The 25,582-nt window shown below is 45.3% G+C and overlaps 1 protein-coding gene across 1 annotated transcript in view; it reads right to left on the bottom strand.

Annotated features, from left to right (window-relative positions):
* RBM20 (RNA binding motif protein 20) overlaps window positions 1-11,740 on the bottom strand; it is a gene marked incomplete at both ends in the record, with an annotated part of 89,630 nt that extends 77,890 nt beyond the window's left edge. Inside the window, one exon of the mRNA XM_079535288.1 lies at window positions 11,598-11,740. Coding sequence (XP_079391414.1) covers window positions 11,598-11,740 — 143 coding nt within the window. The remainder of the gene's footprint in view (window positions 1-11,597) is intronic.
* Between the last annotated feature and the right edge of the window lie 13,842 nt (window positions 11,741-25,582).

Genomic DNA, 25,582 nt, shown 5'->3' with positions numbered 1-25,582 from the left:
GCCATCGAACTCTACTGCCACTAAACACCACAAATAACAATGTTTTTCACCAGCAACATAAACATGCTGCCACCCAACACTCAGAGGCAAAATCTCAGGTATTGCTGATAAGTGAAGAGGGAGATACAGAGAAGAACGTCAACCAGATGAATAGCATGTGGGTTTTGCCTGGAGAGATGTAACCACCCTTACTGCTGTCCCCAGGCACCAGCTGCCCTAAAGGCAGCCTGCAGCCAATGGTCTACTCATCTGTCAGAGGTAAGGCTCAATACAGATTCCCATATTCACAACCCTGGAGTATCTGGACACCAGAGGTAACTGCTCAGAGCTTACCAGCTCATCCAGCTTTGGATCACTACTGACATGAGTGGTGCCTGATAACTGCTTGACCATCACATAGGATGTCTGATGGCACAGCTGCTCCACTGACAAAAGCAAAGAAATGAGGCAAACACTGAGAAAGACAAATCACACCTCTCCGTTTTGAACTCTCTTGCTATCAATGGTCCGAAGAAGAGGATGCAGAGAAACAAACGCCTTCAGGAGTCCCTGTCATCATGAAAGAGGCTGGTTCTGAAGAAGTAACACTACTCTGGGTACAAGAGAAACCCAGAGGTACAGCCTGCACATCAAATACCTGATAGTCTGAGAAATTCAGGAATAGACAGCACAGGCACAGACAGACGTCCTTTGCCCATGTACCACTAAGCGCAGTGACAAATTCTCAGCATAGCAGGATGGTGCGTTATGGGTAACACAGGGAATGCCTTGGAGGAGGAAAGCACACCCTCTGCAGGCTGAAATGAGTCTGGAGAACGTGATTTCTGTGAGCAAAGAGCGCTCGATCTCATTATAAAGGCATTTCTGATAGAGTCACTGAAACAAAGGAAGATGAATTCCACATACCCAAGTTAGTGCAAAAGTGTGTCAAATCCATGGTTCATGAGAGGTTCCACTGCTTGTCTTGCACGGGGGTCACATCACCTCTTACCCCCAAACAGAAAAGAAAAGGCATATAAACAAAGTTAATAGAAGTGAGCTTGTATAGAACAAAAGATGAAAGAACAAAAGTATAACAAAAATATTTGCAGCAGTTACATCACTTATTAAGATCAAATAAAAATTATTAATTTGAGGTATGTAATTTTTTTTCCCAAGCTGGACTTCTCTATGATATTCCCCCCCCCCCCAAAAAAAAAAAAAAAACAGAACAGATACAGAAAAGCATCGTTTACTTGCTATTCTTTCTAACACATCCAAATAGATCTCCAGCAATTACCATAAGGCCTCCACTGCCATAAAAACTACAGAATTACAAATTGAGCACACCATTAACAAGCATCCACTAGCTAAAGAAAAACATGCACTTTTCCAGCATGTCCACAGAAAAGATGAATATAATTATAGCTCAGCAATTTGAGAAGAGGATATTTTGAATAAGTAGGTAATTAAGTTAAGAGAGGCCTAAAGAAAGATTTCACACTCACATTCATATGTTGAAGCAGTTTAAAAATAGAGAGCAAGAACTGTCTGACTTCACCTTTTAATTTTAGCTGGGTGATGAGCTGGGCCCAAAGACAGAAACACACGGCAGGATTTTTTCTCAGCAAAGTGCCCTTCGTATCTTTATGTGAAGGAAATGCAGTATGCTCTATTAATAACCAGCCATAGCCCTAGATAAGTCTAGGCAGCCTTTTAATCAGGAAAACATTCTGTTTTGTTTCTCCAAACCATTCATACTCTCAAAGATGTACACACAAGCTGAGAACCTCCCAGCTGCCCTGGCGGCTTCACGGTTCAATTCCACTTGGGAAAAGACTCTCAGTTTTCCTATCAGCCATCTTTTGCAGTGATTAGAATAGTAAATGGGCCACTTCTCCCATGAGGATAAAAGAAAGACTGAGTTTGCACCTGGAGATCATTTTACATTTTTTTTTATTTTAATTAATAGCTGGAAAAGAAAACATCAATACCAACTAGACCAAAGCTACACTGAAAGGGGAAGGACTGGAAGAGGCTGCTTGACATAATGCCAGCATAATGCCCAGACTCCCTGAAGGAGTTGAGAGAAGTATGTAGGCTTTCCACAGCATAAAGATGGATTCTTCCTTGAGATACGCCTCCCTCACACCTCTCACTTTCCCAATATCAGCTATTAGCCTACCTCACACAGTGGTACTCCCCAGTAGCAGCTCCCAGCTCATACAACACTGCTTGAACCTGGCAAATCATCGTGGCAGGGCAGGGCTGAAAGCCCTTTTCTGGTCAGTAGCATCACACAAAACTTCTCTGACCTTCAGGGAATGGTGGAAATGGTACTGGAGGATAACCAGCACTCAAATTACTTTGTCAGTGTGTTCTTGCCAAAGTGAGAGCTACCTCAGCAGAGGGTAGATGATAGACTTATAGCTAAAAATCCAAGTAAAAGTCTGAGCTGACACTGCAGGGGAAGCAAGTCTTCCAAACTCTCCTCTTGCCTTCCATGGTTGCATTTGCTCACTCGTATTTTAGACCAACCATCAGCAGTTGGACTCCAGACGTCTCTGTCCCTCACACAACTATGCTTATCCTTTTAATTATAATTTCCTGTTTACAGGCACACCGTAACTTGTTATACGTGTCAATGCTGGTCCCCGATTCACACCAGACAGCTCTCTGAGTAAGCACTTCCAAAATTTACTTGCCATGTAGATGGACTGCAAGCTGGTTGAAGTTTGCAACAACACCCTGCAGGCCAGCAGTACTAAGTGAGCACACCCTGCCATCCCTATCGACAGCCCGTTATCTCAGCAGGCTGCCCAAACGCACACTTGCTGTCCACTGACTGCTGCTCATTCATTCTGTTCTTGATATAAAACAGAGCACACTTATGTAGGTGAGCCTAAGACACAGCATTCTTTTACCCATATTCCTGGTATCTCGTTTCCAATCCTAGAATTGCTATATTCTTTTTCCACAAGCCTACATCAATCCTAATCCAGCCACATGAGATGTTCCACATTGTTTCAAACTTTTTCCATTATGAGATACAGATGAAAGGCACTGTCTTTCCTCCTGGCTGAAGCATGCTCTGAATTTCATTTCTACAGATGTAATGAGCTCATTTATCACTCTCAGCATTTCTAGTTTAGGTGTCGAATACCAGAACTGTCCCAGGCATCAACAGCAATCCCCACCACAAGAACACCCCCCACTCGGCATCCTGCATCAAATGCACTGGAAAGTAAGGACTGGAGAGATGACCAACTCTGTTTCTTTTATTGAAGACCTCTGATCAGAGATGTCTCCTTGAAGGAAAGCTGTCACCTGATATTCTTACTGCCTCTTGTGTGAGTTCAACACGAAGTTTGTATAGCAAGATCATCACTTGTGTATCACAACTTATAGCTGCTTACTCTGCACTTATTCTAACAAGACCCCTATCAACAAAACCTCTGCTTTCCTGCTCAAAGAAGCTTTTAATGCAAATGAAATTTCTTTTCTTGCTCTAACAAGAATTATTTGAAAATTCATTTAAAAGACCAACACCAATTCTTCCTTCTCCCCTTTTCATATAACTCAGACAATGCCTCTCTGACTTCTTTGCACAGATGGGTGTCAATTACAGGTTTTACATTGCAGACGATCAAGAGATTCACGATCATCCAGTAACTAATTTGTATCAGGCTTTTTGAGAAAAGGAAGCAGCCGCAGTTTAGAAGAGTTTGCCTACAGCCACCCCCTTCTCCCTTCAGCAAGGTAACACACCAGACTCCACCAAGAGACAAGAGCATCCTTGGCAAATGGAGATCTCCAAGGATACACAATTTTCATTAATTGCCCAATCAGCCAAACTAGAGCTTATTCCCAGAGCCCATGCAGCTGTATCTAAATCCAAAGCAACAGAAACCCCTCCTCTGGCTTTATTAGGCTGCATAAGGGGCATCCTCCAGAGTGTCACAAAGACACAATTTAGTCCCCACAGCACTGTTTTTAATACATGGTGATACAGCAACAAGCCCGAAGTGGATGTGGTCTCCAAGCCAGCCTCCAGCTGCTACACTGACATCATTACAAGTCCCATTACACAAAAGAAACGCTGCTGCTGCCCATGTTGGAGAAAAGAGTTCTTTTTTTAGAGTTCTTTCTGGTCACTCCCAGAACTGTCAGCTTTGCTGCAGCTAAATAAGTAAAATTATCCCAGAGATCTTAAATTAAGAGCTGTCTGCGTCAGAGCTACATACAACTCCATCATGTTTAAGCTTGAAGAAACCACTTTCCTGACCCCTTGCTCCCTCCGATGAGCAGAAACAAGAGGCAGGAGTGAGAAGTGATGTGCTCCATGTCTCCTCCAATTCCTGAAATGCCTCAGCACAGAGCTGGGGTCTGTGTGCCACGACTCACACCCCTGGATGCTCTCTGCCTCGTCCACGAGCAGCAAGCCCTCCACCCCCACTGGACTCTGTGCAAGCTGCCAGCTTGGAATACAACATGGGCTGTAGTGTTTGCTTCTAGAGAGGGCTCCCTGGCATCCTGCTAGGAGGCGAGAAAACTAAATATAACAGACTTAAAACTACAATTATTGCAGGGGAGCTTGCCAGAGCTGCTCTGAAGCTCCTAATGGTCTGCTGGGGATTTATGGATCAGCTGTGAAAATGTACTCACAGCTAAAACTTGCCAATCAAGTCCTCAGCGTCAGAGCACCGCTACCAACATTCAGACAATACAGCTTGAAACAATAGAAGCACCAGAGTCAAAGGGTAGGTCTAAAGTTTTGAAGAAGGACATAAGAAAGAAAAAATCCATTATACTACACACATCAATAAGAAACATGGGAGGACTCTCCCTTCTGCATGCTTCTTGGTACAAAAGGGCCTTCTGTTCCACAGAGCCGGAGGAGATGACAAAGCAGTGCCAAGCACTGGAACACGCACAGGAGGCAGCACGCTGCACAGACACAGCTACAAATGGCCCTGCCAGGGGCTCAAATGAGGCTGAGCTGCCACATACAGCCACCCCAGTGGTTTTGCACTCCAGAACTCGCATCACTAATACATAATATACTAATAGACTGCAAACAGGAGTGCAGACCAATACTCCACAGCTCCACGCTCTCTTTCAGAAGTAAAGCTCCAATGCTGGAACACAGAGACTGTCTTTATTATTTTCTTAAATTTCTAATGTATTGGATGCTTCCTATCAATACTTGTTGTGCTAACTGAGTCCATGCAAATTCCTAGTGACCTGGCAAAGAAAAACAAGGCAGTAAATATTCACTGAGACTTGGGTGATAGGATCTGATCCTCTAAAGCCTTATGCACAAAAATAATCCTCATGCGTATGAATAAGGCTTTGCAAGATCAGTAGTATACCAAAGTATGTACACTATATCCAAAGAGGAATTTAAGTCTTACTTACCCGACAAAAATGGATAGAAAAATGGATAGGCCACTTAGGATATTAAATACGTTACAAGACAGGTGTTGCCTTGCATAAATAACAAAGTAAAGTTAATTATTTCTAGTCCTTGAAAAATTCTATTTTACTTTTTTTTCCCTTCAAGGAAATTGAATCCTTTACTAGTTTGTAAAACAAACCAAAAAAACCCTCCAAAACATAGGCCTTAGGAACAACACCCAGTCTTTTGGAGTTCTGATCAACCATAGGTAATGGATTCAGATTTCATTGTTAGTTAGTCAGTGCTTCTTCATGAGCTGGGAAAAAAAGGTAATGTTCAAGTAGTATCCAACATGGAACAAAAAAATACAGAAGCTGACTTGGATGCAAATCTGACAGAGCTTGTATTGCTGTGTTTATATCACCTCAGATCCTACAGATCCATTCACCCACTCCAATGACTGAGGTATCTACGAGCACCATCCCACCAACCATTGTTTTCCTGCCTTACTTATAAATACATTCACCTCCAGACACATCAGGGCACCCCAAGCACAGCACACATCAAAACAACCTGATGCAAACCTCTTGGGCCATCTCAAGGGAGTGGGGGTGTTGCTACAGGATAGAGCAGCAACCTTGAACGAAGAAGTCAATGAAGAGAAGAGCCCAATGGTTGGTACAACAGAAAAAAGCTGTAGGTGACCTTACAAGAATGTGCCACTATTGGGGCACAAATCGATGGCGCAGAGCACACACCTAGCAGCAGCATGAACATCAGGCTGTGTTAATGGAAGAGCTTGGGAGATAAGAGGAGCATAGGGCAAAAAAAATACTTCACTCTACTTTGCTGATAGTTCTCCCCAGTATTTTAGGAGGGAAGTGCCACCTTTTCTTCAGATCCCCTCCTCACACTGAGTTGTGTATAATCTGCGACAAAGATATTTTCTGTGGGGGAGCAGAGGAAATGCAGAACTGCAAACAATGCAAACACAAGAGAGCCATAAAGCTCAGTCAGTGCAATAAGCTGTACACAGCACCAACCTAACAAATCTTCCCCTAAGGGGAAGAATGCTGGCAGAGGCAAAACCAACACCTCTTACTACAGACGTACTGTGGTCAATTTACTGCTGTTTTCCAAGTATACACAAAGCCCACTGAAAAGTATTTATCTCTGTAAAAGAAACTTCAGCTGTCATGCCACTTCTTGCAGAAATGCTTAGTCTGTTCTGTATTCTGCAAATACAGAAGCACAAGTAAAGATGTGAGAGCAAGCCCTGCACATCTGCAAGGCTCTGTGTGAAGCAGCCCTGCCTCACAGACCCCACCACCCTCTGCATCTCCCTGCTGCAAGAAAACAGCTGCAGTGCACAGAACAGTACTGAACAGCATCACCAACACTCAGTGCAGCAAAAGCACAGCTCAATGCCACCCCAGTCCTGCTCATCGCCCAGCATGGGCATACAAAAAAAAAAAAATGAACATACTGGCTTCCCTGCAGTTCCTCAGATGCACAAGACAAAATATATCGTTTGTGGTGCAATTAAAGTATGTTACAGATACATTTCATAAGTTTGCAGTAAAAAATAAAAGCAGCAAGCTTGCAACAAAAATAATTGCTTCTCTGCACTCATGAAATACCGATCCCTTAACAAAACAAACCTTTGCCCCCTTCATGCCGCCGAATATGCAGGGCTTTTATTTTGCACTTGTTCTAAACAGGCAAGAGGCATTAGTAAGACAGGCTAGGCTCAACTTGTCAGAATGGGACACATATTAAACGTCTCCAAAACCCAAGAGGCCAGGCTTTCTGCTTTCACCCACTGTGCAAATTGACAGCTTCACAGTGACGGGTCATTAGTGTGACAAAGAGAAAGCAGCTGGGTGTGGAGGGGCAGAGGCTAACAGAGCGATTACATCCTCACACCGACTATAAAACGGTACGAAGAATGGGGGGCGTAGGGTGGGGGTGGAATTCAGAGGAATAAAGCCAGTCTGATAAAGCATCCAGCTGCAAATCTGATTGAAAGATTTAGTTTAAAAATAAATCAAGACAGCACGCTCCTCAGAAACAGCAGATTCCATCCAAAGGGGTATTTTAAAGCGACCAAAATCACTTCACACAAAAACTCATTTCTTGCCCTCCTGAAGAAGTTTCCACAGCCCTCTCCAAAGCATAAATGTACTTCTCAAGACCCAATTCCCCCCGTTCTGACAGTCCCCAGAACATAGATCTGCACCCGCCTTTGCTTTCCTTTCTACCAGGCACAGCTGGAAAGACATCAGCACATCTCCATGTCTCAGCCATACCTCAGTTGAGGGCACACAATTTAACAGCTGAACCAAGAGCCCCAGAAGAACACATTTCCCAGTTTCTCACTGATGGGAACAGCAGAATTAAGTTTCCAATAAAAGAGCAAGATCCAGGCAACTCAGTTACAGCAAAGAGTTCCTCTGCCATATGCTGCATCCCATAAACCATTTTCTACATGGTCTCATAGAAGTGGGTTATTTTCATTTTTACCAAAGTTGGCACCATTGCTCTGCCCCCACTTAAATATCTAGAATTATTTTGACATTTCTGGGCAACTATGAGTTTTTTGATAACAGACGATAAAAGCCAGACTGCACGGAGATACCAGCACATGTGATGGCACTTCTAAATTATTTTTTCTGATCCATGTCTTTTTGCACCTCTGTAGCCCCTCTCCAACCCCTGAATGCATTTTACTGAGCTCCTGTCCCAACAGGTTGTTGGGTTAAAGTAAAGAACAAAATAAAATGTTTATTTTAAAAAAAGATAAAGAAACCTGACACTTTCAGTCATTTTTATTTAAAATAAAATACCCATAGAATTAATTTATCACTGATCTTTAGCTAATGCCTTATCTAAGGGACAAGTTATATGTAAGTAGATGAGTTTTCAGGGCTCTGTCAGGTGGGGAAAGCAACTCAAGCTGTGGAGATGTACTTTAAAAGGCAAACGAGTAAGGAAAGGTTGGGTCAGTAACACTGAGGAGAGAAACAGTGAAAGCAGTGTTTCTCCCAGCATCCCTTTGTGAAGTATCTGCTTTGCCTTTGCCATATATGCCAAACTATTTGCCATGACTAATGTATACAAGGGGAGTACATTCATATTTTATCTCTCCTGAGAGACCTCGTGTTGGGAAAAAAAAAAAAAAAGGAGAAAATGAAAAACGCACAATTTTACACAAAATGGATGTGCTTAAAATAAATAAAATCCCAAGGCACCTGCCTCAACATTACGGATTTAAGTTAAAGAAATAACAAATAGTTAACAATGGGCCATTATTTTTTCCCCCCCCAACAGCTTCCCCTAAAGTGCTGCAGGGAAGCAGAGCTCGGAGCACTGCCCCCAGACCTGGCACAGGATGATGACGACTCGGGCGCAGATGTTATAAATTCCATCTTCCTTCCACAGCAGCTCAGAATCTCTGGGACAAAACCCCTTGGAAAAAATAATAATGGTTTCACTTTGTTTCCCCCCCACACTGTTTCAGGATGCCTTACTCCACCTGTAAAACAAACGCATCGCCCTGTATCAACACAGGCAGTGCAGAAGTGCTCCATCTCCATTGGGCACACATTACCCATGACAAATAATTAGAACTGAAAGCAGGCAGCTAGCCATTAAAACATACAAAGGGATTGCATTTCGGTGCAATCAGGTCTCCTGTAATTACGGAGTTGGCTCGCAGCACCGTTTGCAGAGAGCACTCCTCACATAAGGCCCCTATTGCCATGCCGTGCTCAGCCCTCGTTCTCCTCCCAGGTGCTTCCAGCCCGTTGCCCCAGTGCACAGCAATGAATCACACCTAGAATCACACCAAGAGCAGTCTCCCCTCTCCCATGGGGGCACACACTCCAGACAACACCACAGCAGGTGATAAATTTGCCATACACTGAGATGTTGCATTTAGTAAAGCCATCTCCCACCAGTGAGCGAAGAGCAGCAGCAGGTTATGAACGTTCACCAACAGCGCTCCCACTGCCATCCCCTTCTTCTCTGCCTTCTGCTTTATTTCTTATGCTAGCATATGTTTTCAGCAGTCAGCCCCCGAAGTGCACAATCCCAGCTTTTCCATAACAGCTCTGACTGCAGTAAGGCTTTAACTTCTGGAAATCACGAAGTATTTTCCCACCCAGCACCACAACCCTCTCAGAAAGCTCTGCCTGCTCCTCACCGTACACCTGCAACAATTTCTAAGCAGGGGAAGAAGGGCCATCCCAGAAGAAGTTTAAATGGTGCAAAGCAAAATTGTGCCAACTGTTTGTTTAAAATAAGTAAGAGGTCAATATTTTCTTTTCCAGTTACAGAATCACAACTTCATCTCGTGCTGAGACAGACGGATCGCTGCCCCCCAGCTTCCTAAAGTACCTTATTTCATTGGGCACAGCACCTGTCCTAGCGTCCCACAGGTACATTCACACCAGCACTTTAAGGTAATCCCTAATATACTCCTTCCTTATAACAATCAAACACACCAAGTATCCAGCTCACATATACAGAACACCGAACTTGTATCAAGTAAAGCAAAATACAATCTGTCTGCCTTTGTAATTAAAACATGGAGATGTATGAATTTTAATGTAAACGCAGCAGTGCAGGCAAGGCTTTGTCACAGGGTTTGAAAACAGCACTATCGAGTTGCAGGGCCCTAGATGGACACAGCCCTCATTCAACACCTGGTGCTGCATTGCCATGGCAAAGGACACTTGGAGCATGGGAGCTTCCTCACAGCTTTCCCTTCAAGAGAGGCCTGAAAAGAAACTGATTTCAAGTTTTCCTACCTAGGGTTTGATAGCGGGCTCAGCTGGTAGAAATGGGATGGCTCTGTGTACAGCATGCTCGTTATAAAATTAATCATGAGTCAATCCTGAGCGCATTACGCAGCCTTGCAAAGCCTCGGTAAGCATTAAGGAGTAACGGCCAGAGTCAGAGCCCACGGTTTGGGCTTTCCAACTGACTGCCAGCAAGCACGGACCATAAGCACCATCCTGCTGTGCCGCCATTCCCATGGAGCTCCTCAGCCTCCCAGTACTACTCACCCATGTTTCAGTTTCAATGCAAGCTTCTCAGTCTATATATATATGACTTTGGAATAAGAGTGTGAATATAAAGCATGCCCATGGAGGCACAGACAACCAGAACAGCTAACACAGACAGGACAAGCTACAACAGCAGAAAAGCAAACAAGAATAAGAGGAAACACAAACATCATGCACGATATGGGCCACACTCCACAGCAACCTCAGGACTCCAGTTTCATAAATACTGAGAAATGATAACTCCCAACTCAAAATAATACTCTGCAAAGCTAAAGCACACCTGAATATTTACACGGACACGTGCCGAAAACAGGGCCAGGACTGAAAGCATTTCTTCCCTAAGGCTGCTTTTGTTGTCAAACTGATGCAGACGATGCCCAAAGCCGCGCTCTAACAGTCGGCTGCGGCCGGAGGGAAGCGCAGGACCGGCCGAGCGCCGACGGCGGGCATGAGGACACGGGGACGGCCGGAGCGCCGCAAGGCTGCGATCCTGACAGCTGTAGGGCACGGCAGCCCGGCGCTCACCCACGGGTTCGCTGCTTGGTGGGAGCCCCTATCTTTCAGGGCATTCTGACTATTAGGCACAGATATCTGAATCTGCACAGCTCAACTCGCGCGTCACACGGAACCACGGAGCGCACAGCCAGTCTGTCGTTTACCCACATCAATGCCACTCGCGTCACCGCACCGTATGGCAAAAGCGCTTTCCTTTTTCTCTTTTCGGACAGAAAACGAAACGGCAAAACGCCGGCAGCACCCACCGCTCGCTGCCCCCTCGGTACCGCTCCCCGCGCGCAGGCCGACTTCAGGGACGGCCGTACAGAGATGCCAGCACCGCAGGCCCGGCAAGGACGCGCTGCCCGCGGCCCCAGCACGGCGCAGGGAACTTCCCCGAGCGGCGCCGAGCCCGGGAGCCCGGCAGCAGCGGCCTGGGGGAAACGGAGCTCAAAAAGAACCCGGGGAAAAACGGAGCTTAGGGACGAACGGAGCTTATCCCAGCAGTGGAGCGGTGCCGGCTGTAGGGCGCGGTCGCGCTGCCCGCCCGGGCTGTCGGTGCGGACTCGGGGGGCACCGGCGGCGGGGAGGGAAGCGACCCTCCGCCCTGCCCGGCGCTGCCCTCCCGGCCCGGCGGATCGCGGGGCGGCTCTTACTTGTGGAGGAGCTGGGGCAGGCTGGGCGGCGGCGGCATCCCTCTGCCGGGGCCCCGGCTGGGGGCTCCGCTGCGGGCATCGCTCTCCGGCCGGTCGGAGCTGCGGGGGGCCGGGGCCTGGCTCATGGCAGCGGCGGGGACCATGCGGGGAGGCCGCTGCGGCGGGCGGGAGGAGCGGGTCACCGAGCGGGAGGAGGGAGGGAGGGACGGTGGCCGAGGACCGGCCCCGCAGGCGACCGCTCTCTCCCCGCCGCTCCCCCCCCCAACCCACCCCCGCCGGGCTGGCGACGGCGGGACAGGAGCCCGGCGGCTGTGCCCGCCCTGCGGAAGGGTGCCGCTACCGGCCGGGGGCGGCCGGCGCCGCGCGGAGCCGCAGTGGCGCTGGAGGGGCTGCGGGGGCGGTCGCGGCAACGCCCGGGGAAAGGACCCCCACCGCCCGCCCCACCTGGGCGCCGCGCCCGGCCCACGCCTCCCTCCGTTGGCCGCACCTGCCGGGAGACGAGCGGCCCCGCAGCCGGACACCGAGTTTTCACCTGCGCGTCCTTCGGGCGAGCATCGCAGATGACCCGCGGAGCAGAGGTTGCGTTGCTCGTAGCAGACTCTGGAAACGTTCCTTCCAGGGCTTCGTGCTTCCTCCGTAAGGTGTCTGAGAGCGCTGCCTTAAGGACCACGCGGCGCTCCCTCCCCTGCCTACGAAGGGATGCGGGCACGGCCGGGCTGCTTTCAAAATTCACCTTCATGCGGGGGAAGGAGCGGCGCTAGGCAGGTCAGAGTCTCTCTCCGTACCTGGCAGAGCCGCTTAAATGGGTACAAAAAGCCACCACCTGTGACGGGAAAACGTGACTCGCTTTTAAGGCGTACTCTGCAATTTGTGCGCAGATGAGCGGCGCTGACCAGGTGCGAGGCAGTGGGAATCAACTGTTCGGTTACTGAATAGTTACACGACACCGAAGGACCCTTTCAAGATGCCTGGCCATCAGCACGGGTTACTGGACGTCACTTTGCACGCGCGCGGTTCCGACAGATGTATTCTGAGAGATGCTGCAGTGTCTGCTGAGCGGGACCCAGGGGAGCGTAGGTCAGAGCCCGCAGGCAGCGAGGTGATGCGCGGAAACGATGTTTTTGTAAGCGACGCTGTTGTTGCGTGATGTTTAAAGTAAGGTCTCCATTTCCCCGATCATCCACTAAAAGTGGACTTTGTGCGAATTTTCTCCTTGTCCCAGCAGCACAGAGAGCCTTTAGGAGAGGCAGGGACAGCCACCTTCAGCTGCCGGCGATAACTGAGGAAGTGAAAGGAGGTGATTGCTGGTTCGCAGGGCAGCGGAAGCGCAGCCACGGCACCGGTGTACGGCCGTGGGTAGGCACAAGAATGTGTTACTTTGCACAGTTAGATCACATCCCTTGTAAAAGTGGATCGAGCGCGTTCGATGCGTACAGTGAAGAGCTCAGCGGGCAGATCTCAGTGCTGAGTTTGGAAACTTCACAAAGATTTGCTCTGTTCACTCTTCTTGTGGGCACGATCCTCATTCCTGTGTCAAGCCTGTGCCTTTTAAACTGATATAATGTGGTGTTTGACACACCTGGCCTCTGCTTTACCTGAGCCTTGTCCCAGCCTCTCAGTATTGCTGCAGCAGTGCCAAAAGAGAGAGGAGGAACAGCGGCTGGGCAGTAGAACTGAACAAGGGCAGGCTGCTGTACAAGAGGTTCATATCCTCCTGATGTGCAATGTGGTTATTTCTGCCCATGGAGAAAACCTGTCTGTAAGTTTTTACCCCCTGTAAGAGGCATGCTCTGTATTAATGAAGAGGTCACCAAACGGTGATTTTGGTGATGAACTGACTGTCCTGTTGCTGCTAATTTGTGAACATAAAATCTAGGATAATTTTGTCAGAGCATCTATGCCATGGGTGTTGATAAGTGCTCGTGAAAAGCGTTGCTAGCTATTAAGCTGGGTTGAGATTAAGATGCTCACTGCATCTCCAAACGTGATAAAAATCAAACCCCACTCCTTTACAATGCCTTTAGGAGGAGGGGATTTTCACATGCAGGAGTTTGTACACTAGAACTGATATCCTGACCTGAGTACTGCTCTAGCTCGCCTTCCTATAAATCAAAGCAGCTCTGTGGTGCACATGAACTCACAGTCAGAGCATTTATTTGTTAGGAGGGTAGATTAACAAAGGCGTGGGCAGAACCCTGGAAAGAGAAAGGGGCCATAAAGCAGAAAAGTGATGGAGCCAGGCACACATGGGATACTGTGTCCCCAAATAGTTTGGCGTCAAATAACAAAAATAGCTATAACTTCATTCCCTTAATGTGCCCATTAGTCTAAGTAAGACCTTTCTTTGGTTCGTGCCTGAACCTGGCTGTTTCTCTGCAACCTGCAATTTAATCCTCTGTGAATGTAATCCCCAAAACGTAATCATCTGTGAAATTAAAACGTAATCAGCTCTCCATTATTAGGGGAAGTGAGGAGCTGCAAAACTGAAAGAAGGAAAACCTGGCTAATGGAAGTGCTTCTGGGCCCCAGCTGGCCCTGGAAGAATCCCAGTCCTTTCCAGAAGCAATGTGCTCTGGTAGGAGAGTCCTCTCAGTCAGGCTGGGAGGTGCAGAACTTGTGCAGGCACCGCTACATGCATAGCATGGCTTATTCACAACGTGGGTAATGAACCCAGAAATAATGGAGAATAAATCCTGCTTTGTTTCTTTGTTTGTTTTGCTGTACAAAACTGAAACAAAAATAGGTGTTTAAATTAATGTTAATAAAATGATTTGAAGTTAGAGTGTTATGGAGGTACTGCAAGCAGCAATAAAATCACCATGAAATTACAAACATGATTTCATGAAGAATAAGACATCAGCTCTGAAATAGGATTAAAGCAGCAGAAGTATCCAGTTGCAGGAATAAAAGACTTCATCTAGCAAGAATGGTAACACCGCACTCCTTAATGCACGGTGGAGGCAGGCAGGAAAGCACTCTCTCACTTCACTTCCAAAACTAATGAAGAAAAGTACCCACAGACTCCAGGGGGAAATAAAAAAGGATGAAAAATGGGCAGATTCAGATAATTAAAACATCGGTTTTTCTTAAATGACATCAAACCCTATTTCCAGAGCTGGTTGTTCATGGTTGCCTGTTCTCTCCAGTCATGGTTTGGACAGAGGAGCTGGAGGCTGAAGCAGAACTTTCCACTGCTGAATACATGCAGTCTGCCTTTCAGGTAAGTCTCTCTTTGCTTCAATGAGCTTTCACTATCAGCTTCTTCTGAAAAAGATTTCAGCCAGTGCCACCGCTCACTTGTTCCTTTTCAGTGATTTTCTTCTCACTGTGGCTCAGGGCTGCAAGCTGCTGGATAGGCAAACAAGTAAACGAAAGTCATCTGCTATTTGGAAGCACCCAAACCAATTTCCTTATAATTTGAAAGGAACGTATCAAGGAGATCTTGTACTTAAAAATATGGGGCTATGGGGCTGATAGGAGGACAGCATCACCTGTCTAAAGAATTTGCCTAAAGAGATTAGGTTAGGAGCAGAATGGTCACCCTATGAGCAATCAGAAAATGAATGTGTTGTTTATAAATGACACACTGAGAAAGACAGCCTTGTCCCAGAGCTGCAAAGTGAGAAAGAGGAGACTCTCATGCTGGACTGACTGCTGCAGTGGTGGCCATGTGCCTGCAGTACACAAGCCGATCAAGGTGCAAAAATGCAGCCTTTGCAGACAAGCTGGGTACAGTCAGCCATGGGCAGCTGAGACTTCCCAACACTCTGGAGCAGCCAGCTAACCAAAGGTAAAGGCTGCAACATTTCAGCCCTGCTGCAGTGACATTCGATAAATACATGCTGTAGTAAAAATGTCATTTGCTGTGAAATGCCGCATTCCGCCTCGTCACCTCAAGCCGGTGACAGCATAATCCTCAATTCGCATCTTGTAAATTTAGAAAAGATGAGAATGTGCAAGTGATCATACCTAGGATGTTTACACATGCTGCTTGATCCCAAAATACTGGCTTATGTCATTGATGGTTTGTGTCATGCTTCTTTCTAGCTTCAGAAACGGCAAATGTTTGCCATCTGAACTGCGTTAGCCCACTACTTAAGGAAAATGAAAAGCAAGCAAAGAAAAAATCCCTTCTGTTAGTCTTGGCTTCAAGTAACCAAAACATGCAGATGAATAACCCAGTTTATCTTTCCATGCCTTCACTATTGCTTATTCCATTGCCTGTCATGACATGACCTCTGTTTGCAGTCATCCTCACTTCTGGCTGCTATGTTTCACAACCCCTGAAACAAAGAGAATTTACAGTAATTGCGTACATATTTGAACCCCAACCCGTTTTAATGCATGGGTGGCACTGTGGATTTGTTCCTCTCATCCTCAAATGTGCAGACAATAACTAACTGCTAGCAGGCCTGTATTATTAGTGAATATAGTCATAACTAATATTTGTTAAAAGTTACTTCTATAATTTTATGGGTTTTGTGCATTAGATTAGAAATAGTTTGAAACCTTTAAAATAAACTAAATTTTCAAGCTTTAAAATACAAATTCTTCATTGTGTTGAGTGCAGATTCAATTGACACACGCAAAAATGGAGACAAAGCCTATCCCTTAGTAGTCACCTTCTTCTACGTGGAAAAATAGGGATTTTCACAGGAGCAATGAGCACCATCCAGTAGGTACTGACACTCAGCATAATTTATAAAGCAAACTACGGCCTTTTAAAAGGCTATATGAAGACAACTAATATCTAAATTAAAACTACACTGAAGTAGTTCCATATCAGAACATGGCACATCTCACATGGCTGTAGCTGCTGTCTGGCCATGCTGACAATGTCAGTGCCTGAAATTGGACCTTCACTAACCAAGGAAAATATTCGTCATCGTAAGAGCCCTGAATAAATTGTGCTGCAAGTCATTTTAGTATCCCAACCCAAACTAAATTATTTTCTGATGAAAACTATCTCCCATCTCCATGGATAAGAAACATCTGGTGACTGATGGAGTTGTGCTTTGGTGTCCTTAGAGCCGGGCGTGCGATGGGCAATGGGAAAAGGTCTGTATCACTGAAGAAGCAGAGGTAAGAGACCTGTCCCTGTCAGGAAGGCTGGTCTGGACTAAATGACTGACGCCCTCTGTCCTGGTCTGTGGCAAGTATCTATTTCTGGGACTTCTCACCTGCAAAGGATGCTCTGCAGAGCTGATTTCTGACAGCCCTGATGCAAGGCCTGGCCGGTGCCAGCCCTGGGGCTGCAGTGCCTCCTGACGGAGCAAGACAGCTCACAGCCTCTCCTCTGCTGACAAATTGCACAGCTGTGGTGTTACATGTCAGCACTTGCGTTGTGGATCTCCAGAGACAAACTGGGAATGTTCTGTATGCCGGGCAATGGCCTGGAGCCATTGCGTGGAGACAACCTCCTTGAGGGAGCCATGGTGAACAAGATGAGTGGGGAATCCACCTGCAGCCATGTAAAGATAGGCATCTTACTGCAGCAAGGCCAGTTGTACAGCTTAAAGAGATGACCTCAAAAAATGCACTGAATACTTGCAGTGTTTGATGTGTGGATATTACACTGACTTCAAACAGCATTGGTTGAAAAGCAAGGGAGGTGGGCTTGTATGTCCCTGAATTCTAAGGTACTCTATCGTCAACATTTGCGGTGAGCCTGAAGTTGTTTGATGGTATTTGTCATCATCTGGAACGTTTCCAGTGGAAAACATGATCTTGCTGACCCGGAATCTAACTCAGCTCCTGCAACCCATGTATTCAGAGTAAGAGTCAACAGAGATGTTTGCATTGATACTCAATGCAGAGAAGCAAAGGACTGGAGCTACCTGAAATGAGCCGCTCATCTCTTGAGGTCATCTAAAATTAGCCTTTCATCAATATATTGATGACTTCTTTCACTGCATTACCACAGCTGTTAACCTATTGCCAGCTCCTTCCACTTTTGAAAAGATAAAAGGTCTTTTGAAGTCACATTCCTCCTGGGCATCTGCAGAATCTCTGTGAGATTATGGAAATACGTTCTGTAGGTGATTAGCATAGGGATGGAAAAATCAAAAAGCAGTCTTGAGAGACAGAAAATTATGGTGGACAAAATAGACACCATGAACTTTAATTGACAAAGTAGTTTACTAAGACTCCTGGGATGGGTGAATAATAACAAATGATTTTTTTCTTTTTTTGGTCTGCATCCTATGAGAGAGGATATAGAAAAGAATCAGCAAGAGCAACTATTGGGATAAAGGGAAACGTTAAGACAAAGAACTCATGGTCACGGAAGACAGCTTTACTGCCTCAGAAGATATTTTCAAAAGAAAACTAGTGGAAGACTGCAGTTGAGGCTATATGAAGATGGAAGAATAACTTCTTAGGAAGCTTCACTCACACATCTGTCAGTGGTTTGCTGTCACATTATAACAGCATATCATTTGTGAATCTGTGAGGGTTAAGTCCTGATCGCACTATTCATCTTTATTTTTTTCCTCAGTGTCACAGTAGTATCCTTACCCTCTCCATTTCAAAAGAAAAGATTAGAGATTAATTTTTCTTTCTCTTTGTGTTGGCACGAGTATTTAAGCGTAAAGCAACTTGCTTCCAACTCAAACAATATTCTCCTAATGGTTGTGTTTTGGGTGAAACAACAAAGTGAAACAACACAGTGTTTGATTTTTATTTTGGCCAGTGACCAGAAGATGTTTGGCTGCTGCATTTGCTTCCAGCTGACCTTTTGGAAAGACTGCAGCTAAAATGTCTGTCCTTTCCTAGACATGGTTACAGGACAATAAGTTACCTGATTCACATTGTGAAAAAGTTTTCTGAGCTCATCTTTAGGAAATTTGAGCAGTTCCACACTGTGGAGAAGAGCTATGAAGAACACAGGAAATCCATTTTATTTTGTGGATTTGGATTCAGTTTTTCCAGGGCTTGTAATGGGCTGAGAGGAACAAATTAATGATTATGATGATAAACAAAAGTGATAATGTTCTTCAGTATGAAACCAAGCTGACCTCTTCAGCATGAAGGGTTGAGAGACATCTGCAAAGCATGGCTTACATTACACGCCCTATCTGCTTCTGCATCAACACCAGGAAGACAAACCAGCCATGGACCCTTCCTAGAAGGCCCAGTGTCCAAAAGATGCATGAGATTTGTAGGCAACACCAACTAAGGCTGCTCATCTAACACATGATGCTGCAGATATCTTGTATCCCAGAGAGCTGGGTATGAGGCAAAGAGATAAAATCGCTCAATATTTTTCCTGTCCCTGATCTTCATTGGAGTCTTCACCAAAGACACATCCAAGTCAGGCAGTCAGCTCCATAGAAGTACTGCTTCATGGGCACAGATCACGGTGCTCAAACTGTCTGTTAAACATTGCTGTCTGATAGTAGAGGTTTATTTCCTTCTCCTTGACTGCGTTAATTAAATCTTCCATTCTCTTCTTGTTGCAGGCAGGACAAGCCAAAAGCCCTACTTTTGACTGAACTTCGAGTGACTTGAATATCTTGGGCTTGCAGCCACTGACACAGACTGGAAGACAGAGCTTGTTGCATATGTTAAAGTAAGTTGGCATCAAACTCACTAGAAAACCTCAGCAACCCATGAAAATATCAGTAAATTTTACCAAGCAACAAAATCTTCTCTAAAGAGGAAACAGAAATTTTCAGAAACTGATGGCTCCTTCTCCCTGTCCTCTGGGGCTGAAAACTTGGAAAACATTGCAATCCCTATGTGGCATCTCCTTAAAAGCTTCTTTTACCTGACAATTCTGTCTTCTTAGTACTACCTGAGTCATCTGAACAATCTCCTGCTTTTTCTCATACAACTTGGCTGAGCCATCAGTGGTTTGGCTGGTGGTGGTCAACACTCAGGAAAGACACATCTTGTGCTGCTGGTTTTCATCCCAGAGCTGCTAGTACTCTGGAGGGGGTCTCCTGAGTACCTCGTGGCAAAGCAGCAACAATCTGTAGGTAGGGAATCTCAAGTCTCCTCAGGCTCAAGATAACTAGCTCTCATCCCCAACACCCCTGCAATGAAGCACTGTGACAGAAATGCCGCCCCAAATGCGGGATTCAGCAAGGGCAGGCAAGGACAGCAAAAGGCCCTGGAGAGAATAGAAAGAGAGACCTCCTTTCTTTGTTTGAGGCACTCAAGGCCAGATTGGATGAGGCCCTGGGCAACCTGATCTGGTGGGTGGCAACCAGCCCATGGCAAGACTGGAACTGGGTGGCCTTTGAGGTCCCTTCCAACCCAACCATTCTGTGATTCTGCAATGCTGTGATTCTATTCCTGGTGGGGATCCACAGCAAGGTATGGCTGCATGACAGCTCAAATAAATGATACTGTAAATTGCTTAACAGTAACACATTGTTCCACTGAGGTATCTGCTTCATAATTCTAGTTGGTGGTGAGTTTGTGCTCAGAAACATGAGGATTGGTGGCTCTTGGCATTCTATCCAAGCTAGTCTGACCACAGATGCTGTTCTAAGTGCCCCATCCACGTTTTCAAAGTATTTTTAAATTGTCTTGACATCATCCTACAACTGTAAGTGCCACAGGCTAAATGTAAGTTTTTATTTGGCTTGTATTAGCAGCTCATAACACACTCCTGAAAAGAGCCCTGCAGCATGAGGCTGTGTACACAGTCTTTCATGCTTTCCTCCCTTGGAGCCATCTCCTTACAGTATCTGGCCCTTGTTCTGGATACAGCCCTGAGCGACTTCCCCTGAGTCATTCAAGACATTTGTGGCAAATCTGAGTATTGAAAGCAGCTCTCCCAAAGGCTCATCCAAAGCTTATTTAAGTCAACAGAAGTCTTTCCAATTGATTTCAATTAACTTTTGAGCAGGTTCCGAGTCTCGGGGCACTGCCTTTGCTGTGACAGCATGCTTTTTATACCGCTCATTTTATACACCTATCAGATTTCTTCCAACAATTCTTTCCAAATTAAATTGCCTTAGGGTGTAAGGGAACATTTCAGAGAGATGAGGGACTGTAAGCTATCACATACTCATTGAAAATCAATACGGCTTGGATACCTCACAGAAATCTGTGACATTTGAAATTTTCCCCTTAATCAATCCAGGCCTTTCTGTGCAGCCCTTCCCCACTTTCTCTCTGCTCTGTGGATCACTTTTTCAGTAATACAGAATGGGAAGACGAGAGGAGATCCTGTCACAGCTGGACACTAAGCATCTCCAAGAGGCTGGTGCACGAGAAATATATCTCAAAGAGTGCAATCCAAAAAAGGGTGTATTAAAAATGGATGAAATTGAGTATTAGTTTAGTGGAGATCTCCTCCTCCATTTTTATCCTCTGATTTCAGTACATAAAAAAACTGGAGTGCTGCCATGACAAACTAGGCCTATCGTTTTCAAGTGCCCTTAATATGGGCTAAAACATTTAATCAACATGTATTAATTTGTTTTAGTGTTCTCTGGGGAGTCCCAGGGTGACTTTAGCACAGAGCTCCTTCTAGCTGCTTTAACAAAGAAGAAAAAGTGGAAGGACATCCACAGTGATTTATTTTCTCTGGATGATCAGTGGGGAAATTGGATACGCATGACACACATTCATTTAGTCCTCACTTCCCTTTGATGATTAGGGCTGAATTTTCATTCTGGTGTATGGGGATTTGTGTGTGTCACTCCAAACAACAAGTGTCATACATCTAAGTCCAAACGTAACTTTCCAAGAGTGAAATTTAGAGATACAAATCTCTGGTGTAAGTAGCAAAATAAAATATTGCGATTGCAAGCAAGAAATATTTGTGGTACAAAATTGAAGCCTCAGCCTCATAGAGGCTCGATTGAGTTTGCAATTAAGATGTTTGCCCCTGATTTTATATAAAGTATATACATTGGAAAGACGTGCAGGCATCAATTAAGTCAGTAATAATTGAGCAGCGCTTTCAAAACATCTGTTACTCAGTCCTTTGTACACAATTATGGATAACCACCATAAGGATGTGTGACCAATTCTTTCATTGTGCCAGCATTGCAGCCTCGGCAGAGAAAGGCTGAAGAAAGATAGCTATATGTTGAACAAATCCCAGTGAACTGCTTGGTCTGTGTAGCCAAGCTGTGGAATTTCATTTGTTTTTAATGGTCATTTGTTTATTAATGCAACCTTTTTACAGACCATGAGAATCAGACTGAAATGCGCGCAACTGTTTTTCAGAAAAAGCCCCTTTCTTATTACAAGACGACCTGACATTCACTAGAAGAAAGGCATTCCCCAAGTAAAGGCCGATGGAAGGATGAAATAAAGCTCTATAATGGATTATGAAGCTTTGTAATTGCTGCTGGCAACCCCGGCAGTGATTTGAAAGGCTCTACTATGGCGTAATATTTTCCAGTTTTCATGTCTCCCAATGTTAAATGATACAAGTAATAAAGCTCTCCCTTCCCTTCCCCTGTAAGACTATTCCATACATCACATTGTGAACAAGTTTTATTTTTGGACTGTGATGAACAACTCACAGGACCGGGCCGGTGGCGAGGCCCAGAGCACGTGGTAGTGATGGCATCACATGGAGCAAGGGACAACTGCCTTCCATCACACAGCACCGAGTGTGCTACAGAAATGAGCACAGATTTAAAAACAAAGCAGTGCCATCAGAGAGTATAGTGTAACCTTGGCTAAATAACTGCATCGCACCCAAATGCTAAACAGATAGTGGGTCTGTTTGAAAATAATCGAGTGCCACCCCCTCCACAGCTCTCAGCAGCAAGCAGGGATTCAGCCCCAAGCAATTAGACAGGAGTGGTCACATCCACATGCTCGCACTGAGAGAATGGGACAGGCTGACCTTGGATGCACTTTGCTGTACGGAGCAAAGGCGGGTGGTAGCAGCGAGCATCTGAGGCTCTGCTTCCAGGAGGCAGCAGCTCCACAGCTGCTTCTGCTTTGTTTGCAGAGAACCGTCCTTGATCCAGCTCAGGAAAGGTGCCAGTACGCTCAGCATCTGAAACACCTCAGCCGTTTAGGTACGTACATTTTACATGTAAATCTGGGGAAAGACTAAAAGAAATTGAGGTGGAAGTATTTTTTATGCAAGGCTTATGTCTGTCCACTTAAGAAAACAAGCTACTAAGCTGAAACAACACTATGGCTCTGGTTCAGCTGGGCAGCTTTGAACAGAGTGCTTGAGGGAAGCGAGAGAACAACGGTTTTAATAGGCATTGCCGTGTATAAGGAGTGGTATAAGGAGAAAACAGTCTCTGCTGCTGTGCCTCAGCAGAGGGCTCAGATTTCCTCATTTCAGGCATTGGTGTCCCAAAACCTTTGCGGTGGAATCTCCAGAGAACCTCCGTGCCAGCAGCACTGCAATGCACCGAGAAAACATAAGTCCGATAATCCTCACACCAAATTTCCATGCTGGAGCATTTAATAGTGTAATTTCCAGCACACATGGGTAAAGCCCTGCTGGAAGGATAATACAAAACAAAACCATTCCCGCTGGACAGGCTGCTCCTGCTCTGGTTCCACATAATAGATTGCATAATATGTTTGCGGAAGTTAGTTTTTTCAGCAACTTCACTGGACATTCCTGAAGAATTTCAGTGAAACCGTATTACCAACAACATCCTGCACACAAAGGCAAGAGGTGGGCAGGCCCACAAACCCATGACGAACACAGTCTGAGTCTTAAAACTATTTCAGAACATCTGTGATGGTATTTTTCATGAGGACTGCTTCTGGTATTGTTACAAGGATGTTGATCTTGGTGGAAAGCCTGAAACAACCAGAAGACCCATGTTCCAAATCTGTGAGTCAGCTCAGATATACATCAGCAAGGATCCCATCAGTGAACGTGATTTATGGACCATGGATACTGATGATGTCTCACCATGGAGAGCTGTTAACCCCCACAGGTTTTATCTGGCATAAAAATACTTTCACATAGAGCTGGTCTTTTAGGTCATGGAGTATATAACAAAATTTGGAAACAGTTTAGCCTTTCGGACTAGTTATCAATAAGTCCTCCACAACTTTCTCTTTGATTTCATACTTTCTCAGCATTTCATGTCTTTCTCAGCGAAGTCTACAATTAGGAGGATAGGACAGACATTTTGTATGGATTATGGCACTAGTGGGGGTGAAAGCACTTGGCCTCTGGCCATGCATCCCATTGCATGCTCAAGGCCTCTGATAATCCTTCAGAAATACACTGCCTCTTGAATCCTGCTGCTTCATTAGGGACGTAGTTTCTCTGTCTCCTTCCCAGAAGTCTTTCACATCATTAGGTAGCTGCAATCAAAGCAGGCAGAGGACTGATAAACCAACCTTACCAGCAAAACTCAAAGCCTGTTTGACTGCAGATTTCTGATTTTTTAGGGCAATTAATTTCCCTCTTTGGAGACCCTTCCCCAGTATCTGCAACTAAAATCGATGTGTAATTGTTAAAACATTGCCATAAATTCTTTTCCCCATAGAAAAGTAATTGCAAGCTGTTGATCAAACCTGCAAAAGATACAGAATGGACGTCATGAATAGAAATTGTTATGGAAGCCCTCACACCCATGGGGATGTAAACTGGAGAACGGCAGCAGAGCATCCTGCAGAACTGAACTCAGAACTGACTGCTTGTAAGATGCACTGCAGTTTCTTACAAAAGCCAATCGCTGCCCTTCATACGTCACTCTGAAAGATGAGATGAGCTGAGGGATCAGAGTGAATCCAGCACTACAAGGGCTTTGGGAAGAAGTATGTTGTAGTGATCTCCGACCCAACTCGCGCTTACATGTCGTTTCTGAATGGGCACTTGAAAAATTCTTTGCCAATTCTGTTCTCGAGAGAGAGCTGCAGTTTCCCTGAATCCCCAAACTGAAAGGGAAAAATAGTTATTTCAAAGAGATTTGAGAAACAAATAAAAAGAAAAATAAGGGCAGGTTTGTTATTTGTGTAAATACGTCATCCAAACGGTTTTAAGTAAGATAATTCATGTTAATTTGAGAATTCGATTAATTTATCACGTCAGTTTGGGTACTGCTCCAACAAAACCAGCTCCAGCACAGTAGTACAGACAGTAGAATTAACTGACTGTGTATCCCAGAGAGTTCCACTTCTCTGTCACAGTTCATCGTTTCAGCTTTTGAACCCTTATCCAGACACAGTGCCACTCTTTTTGGCAGCAAAGTGACCTGAAAGCAGCTTGTTGGCATTATAGCCACCTGTGACAATTTTCAATAAATTTCCTAATTAAATAAGCCCCTTCCCAGTGATTCTTTGATGTCATCTAATTTTCTGCCATTTGGTAAAGTCGGAGAGACAGAAGTCTCAAAGTAATCTGAATTTTATGGTTCCCAACTTCTGTTCCCTACAAGGAGCAAACCGATTTCTGTTTCGGTCTTTGAGGGATTATTAAGACAGAGGAACCATTATTACGACAATGAAGGGACTGTTTGATTTTCATACAACTTGTAAGTCTGTCCCTGCTGTTGAAACCAAGATCTCTTGCACTGTGATATACGCTGAGAACTGAACAGAAGCTGCCAAATCTCAAAGACTCATTAACACTTCAAGAACAAGAAGAAAAGAAGAAAAAAAAAAGAAGGAAAAACTGGGAAAACATTTACATTAGTCCCTGCCACCCCTACCCCAGTGCCTTCCTCTCATGCTGAGTTTATGTGCAGACCACTCACTTTTGCTAACTGAAGTCTACTCCATCATGGGGACCACTCGGTAAAGTCACACAGAGACACTTAGGGGTTTCTTAAGCTAAATCCCAGCAGGAGGGACTGAAGCTGTGTCTGTTCTGCATTAATGTGGAGGACCGAGGATCCCCAGTATCATATTTACCATTCTTTATCCTGCAGTCCTACAGGTGCCCACGAATGGCACTTTGGGTCAGGGGCGAGGGTTGGGTGTAGCACACACCCAGCACGTATCTTTTTCCAGACATCCTACAGCTGCTCAGTTGCCAGATGTGTTTTATCTGCTTTAACCTGAGTGAGAACATCTCCTTCTTCCTC

The sequence above is a fragment of the Tetrao urogallus genome (genome assembly GCF_951394365.1).
Source record: "Tetrao urogallus genome assembly, chromosome: 5".
Taxonomy (NCBI): Eukaryota; Metazoa; Chordata; class Aves; order Galliformes; family Phasianidae; genus Tetrao; species Tetrao urogallus.
Note: the sequence above shows the minus strand (reverse complement) of the source record. Positions and strands in the feature narration are given on the sequence as shown.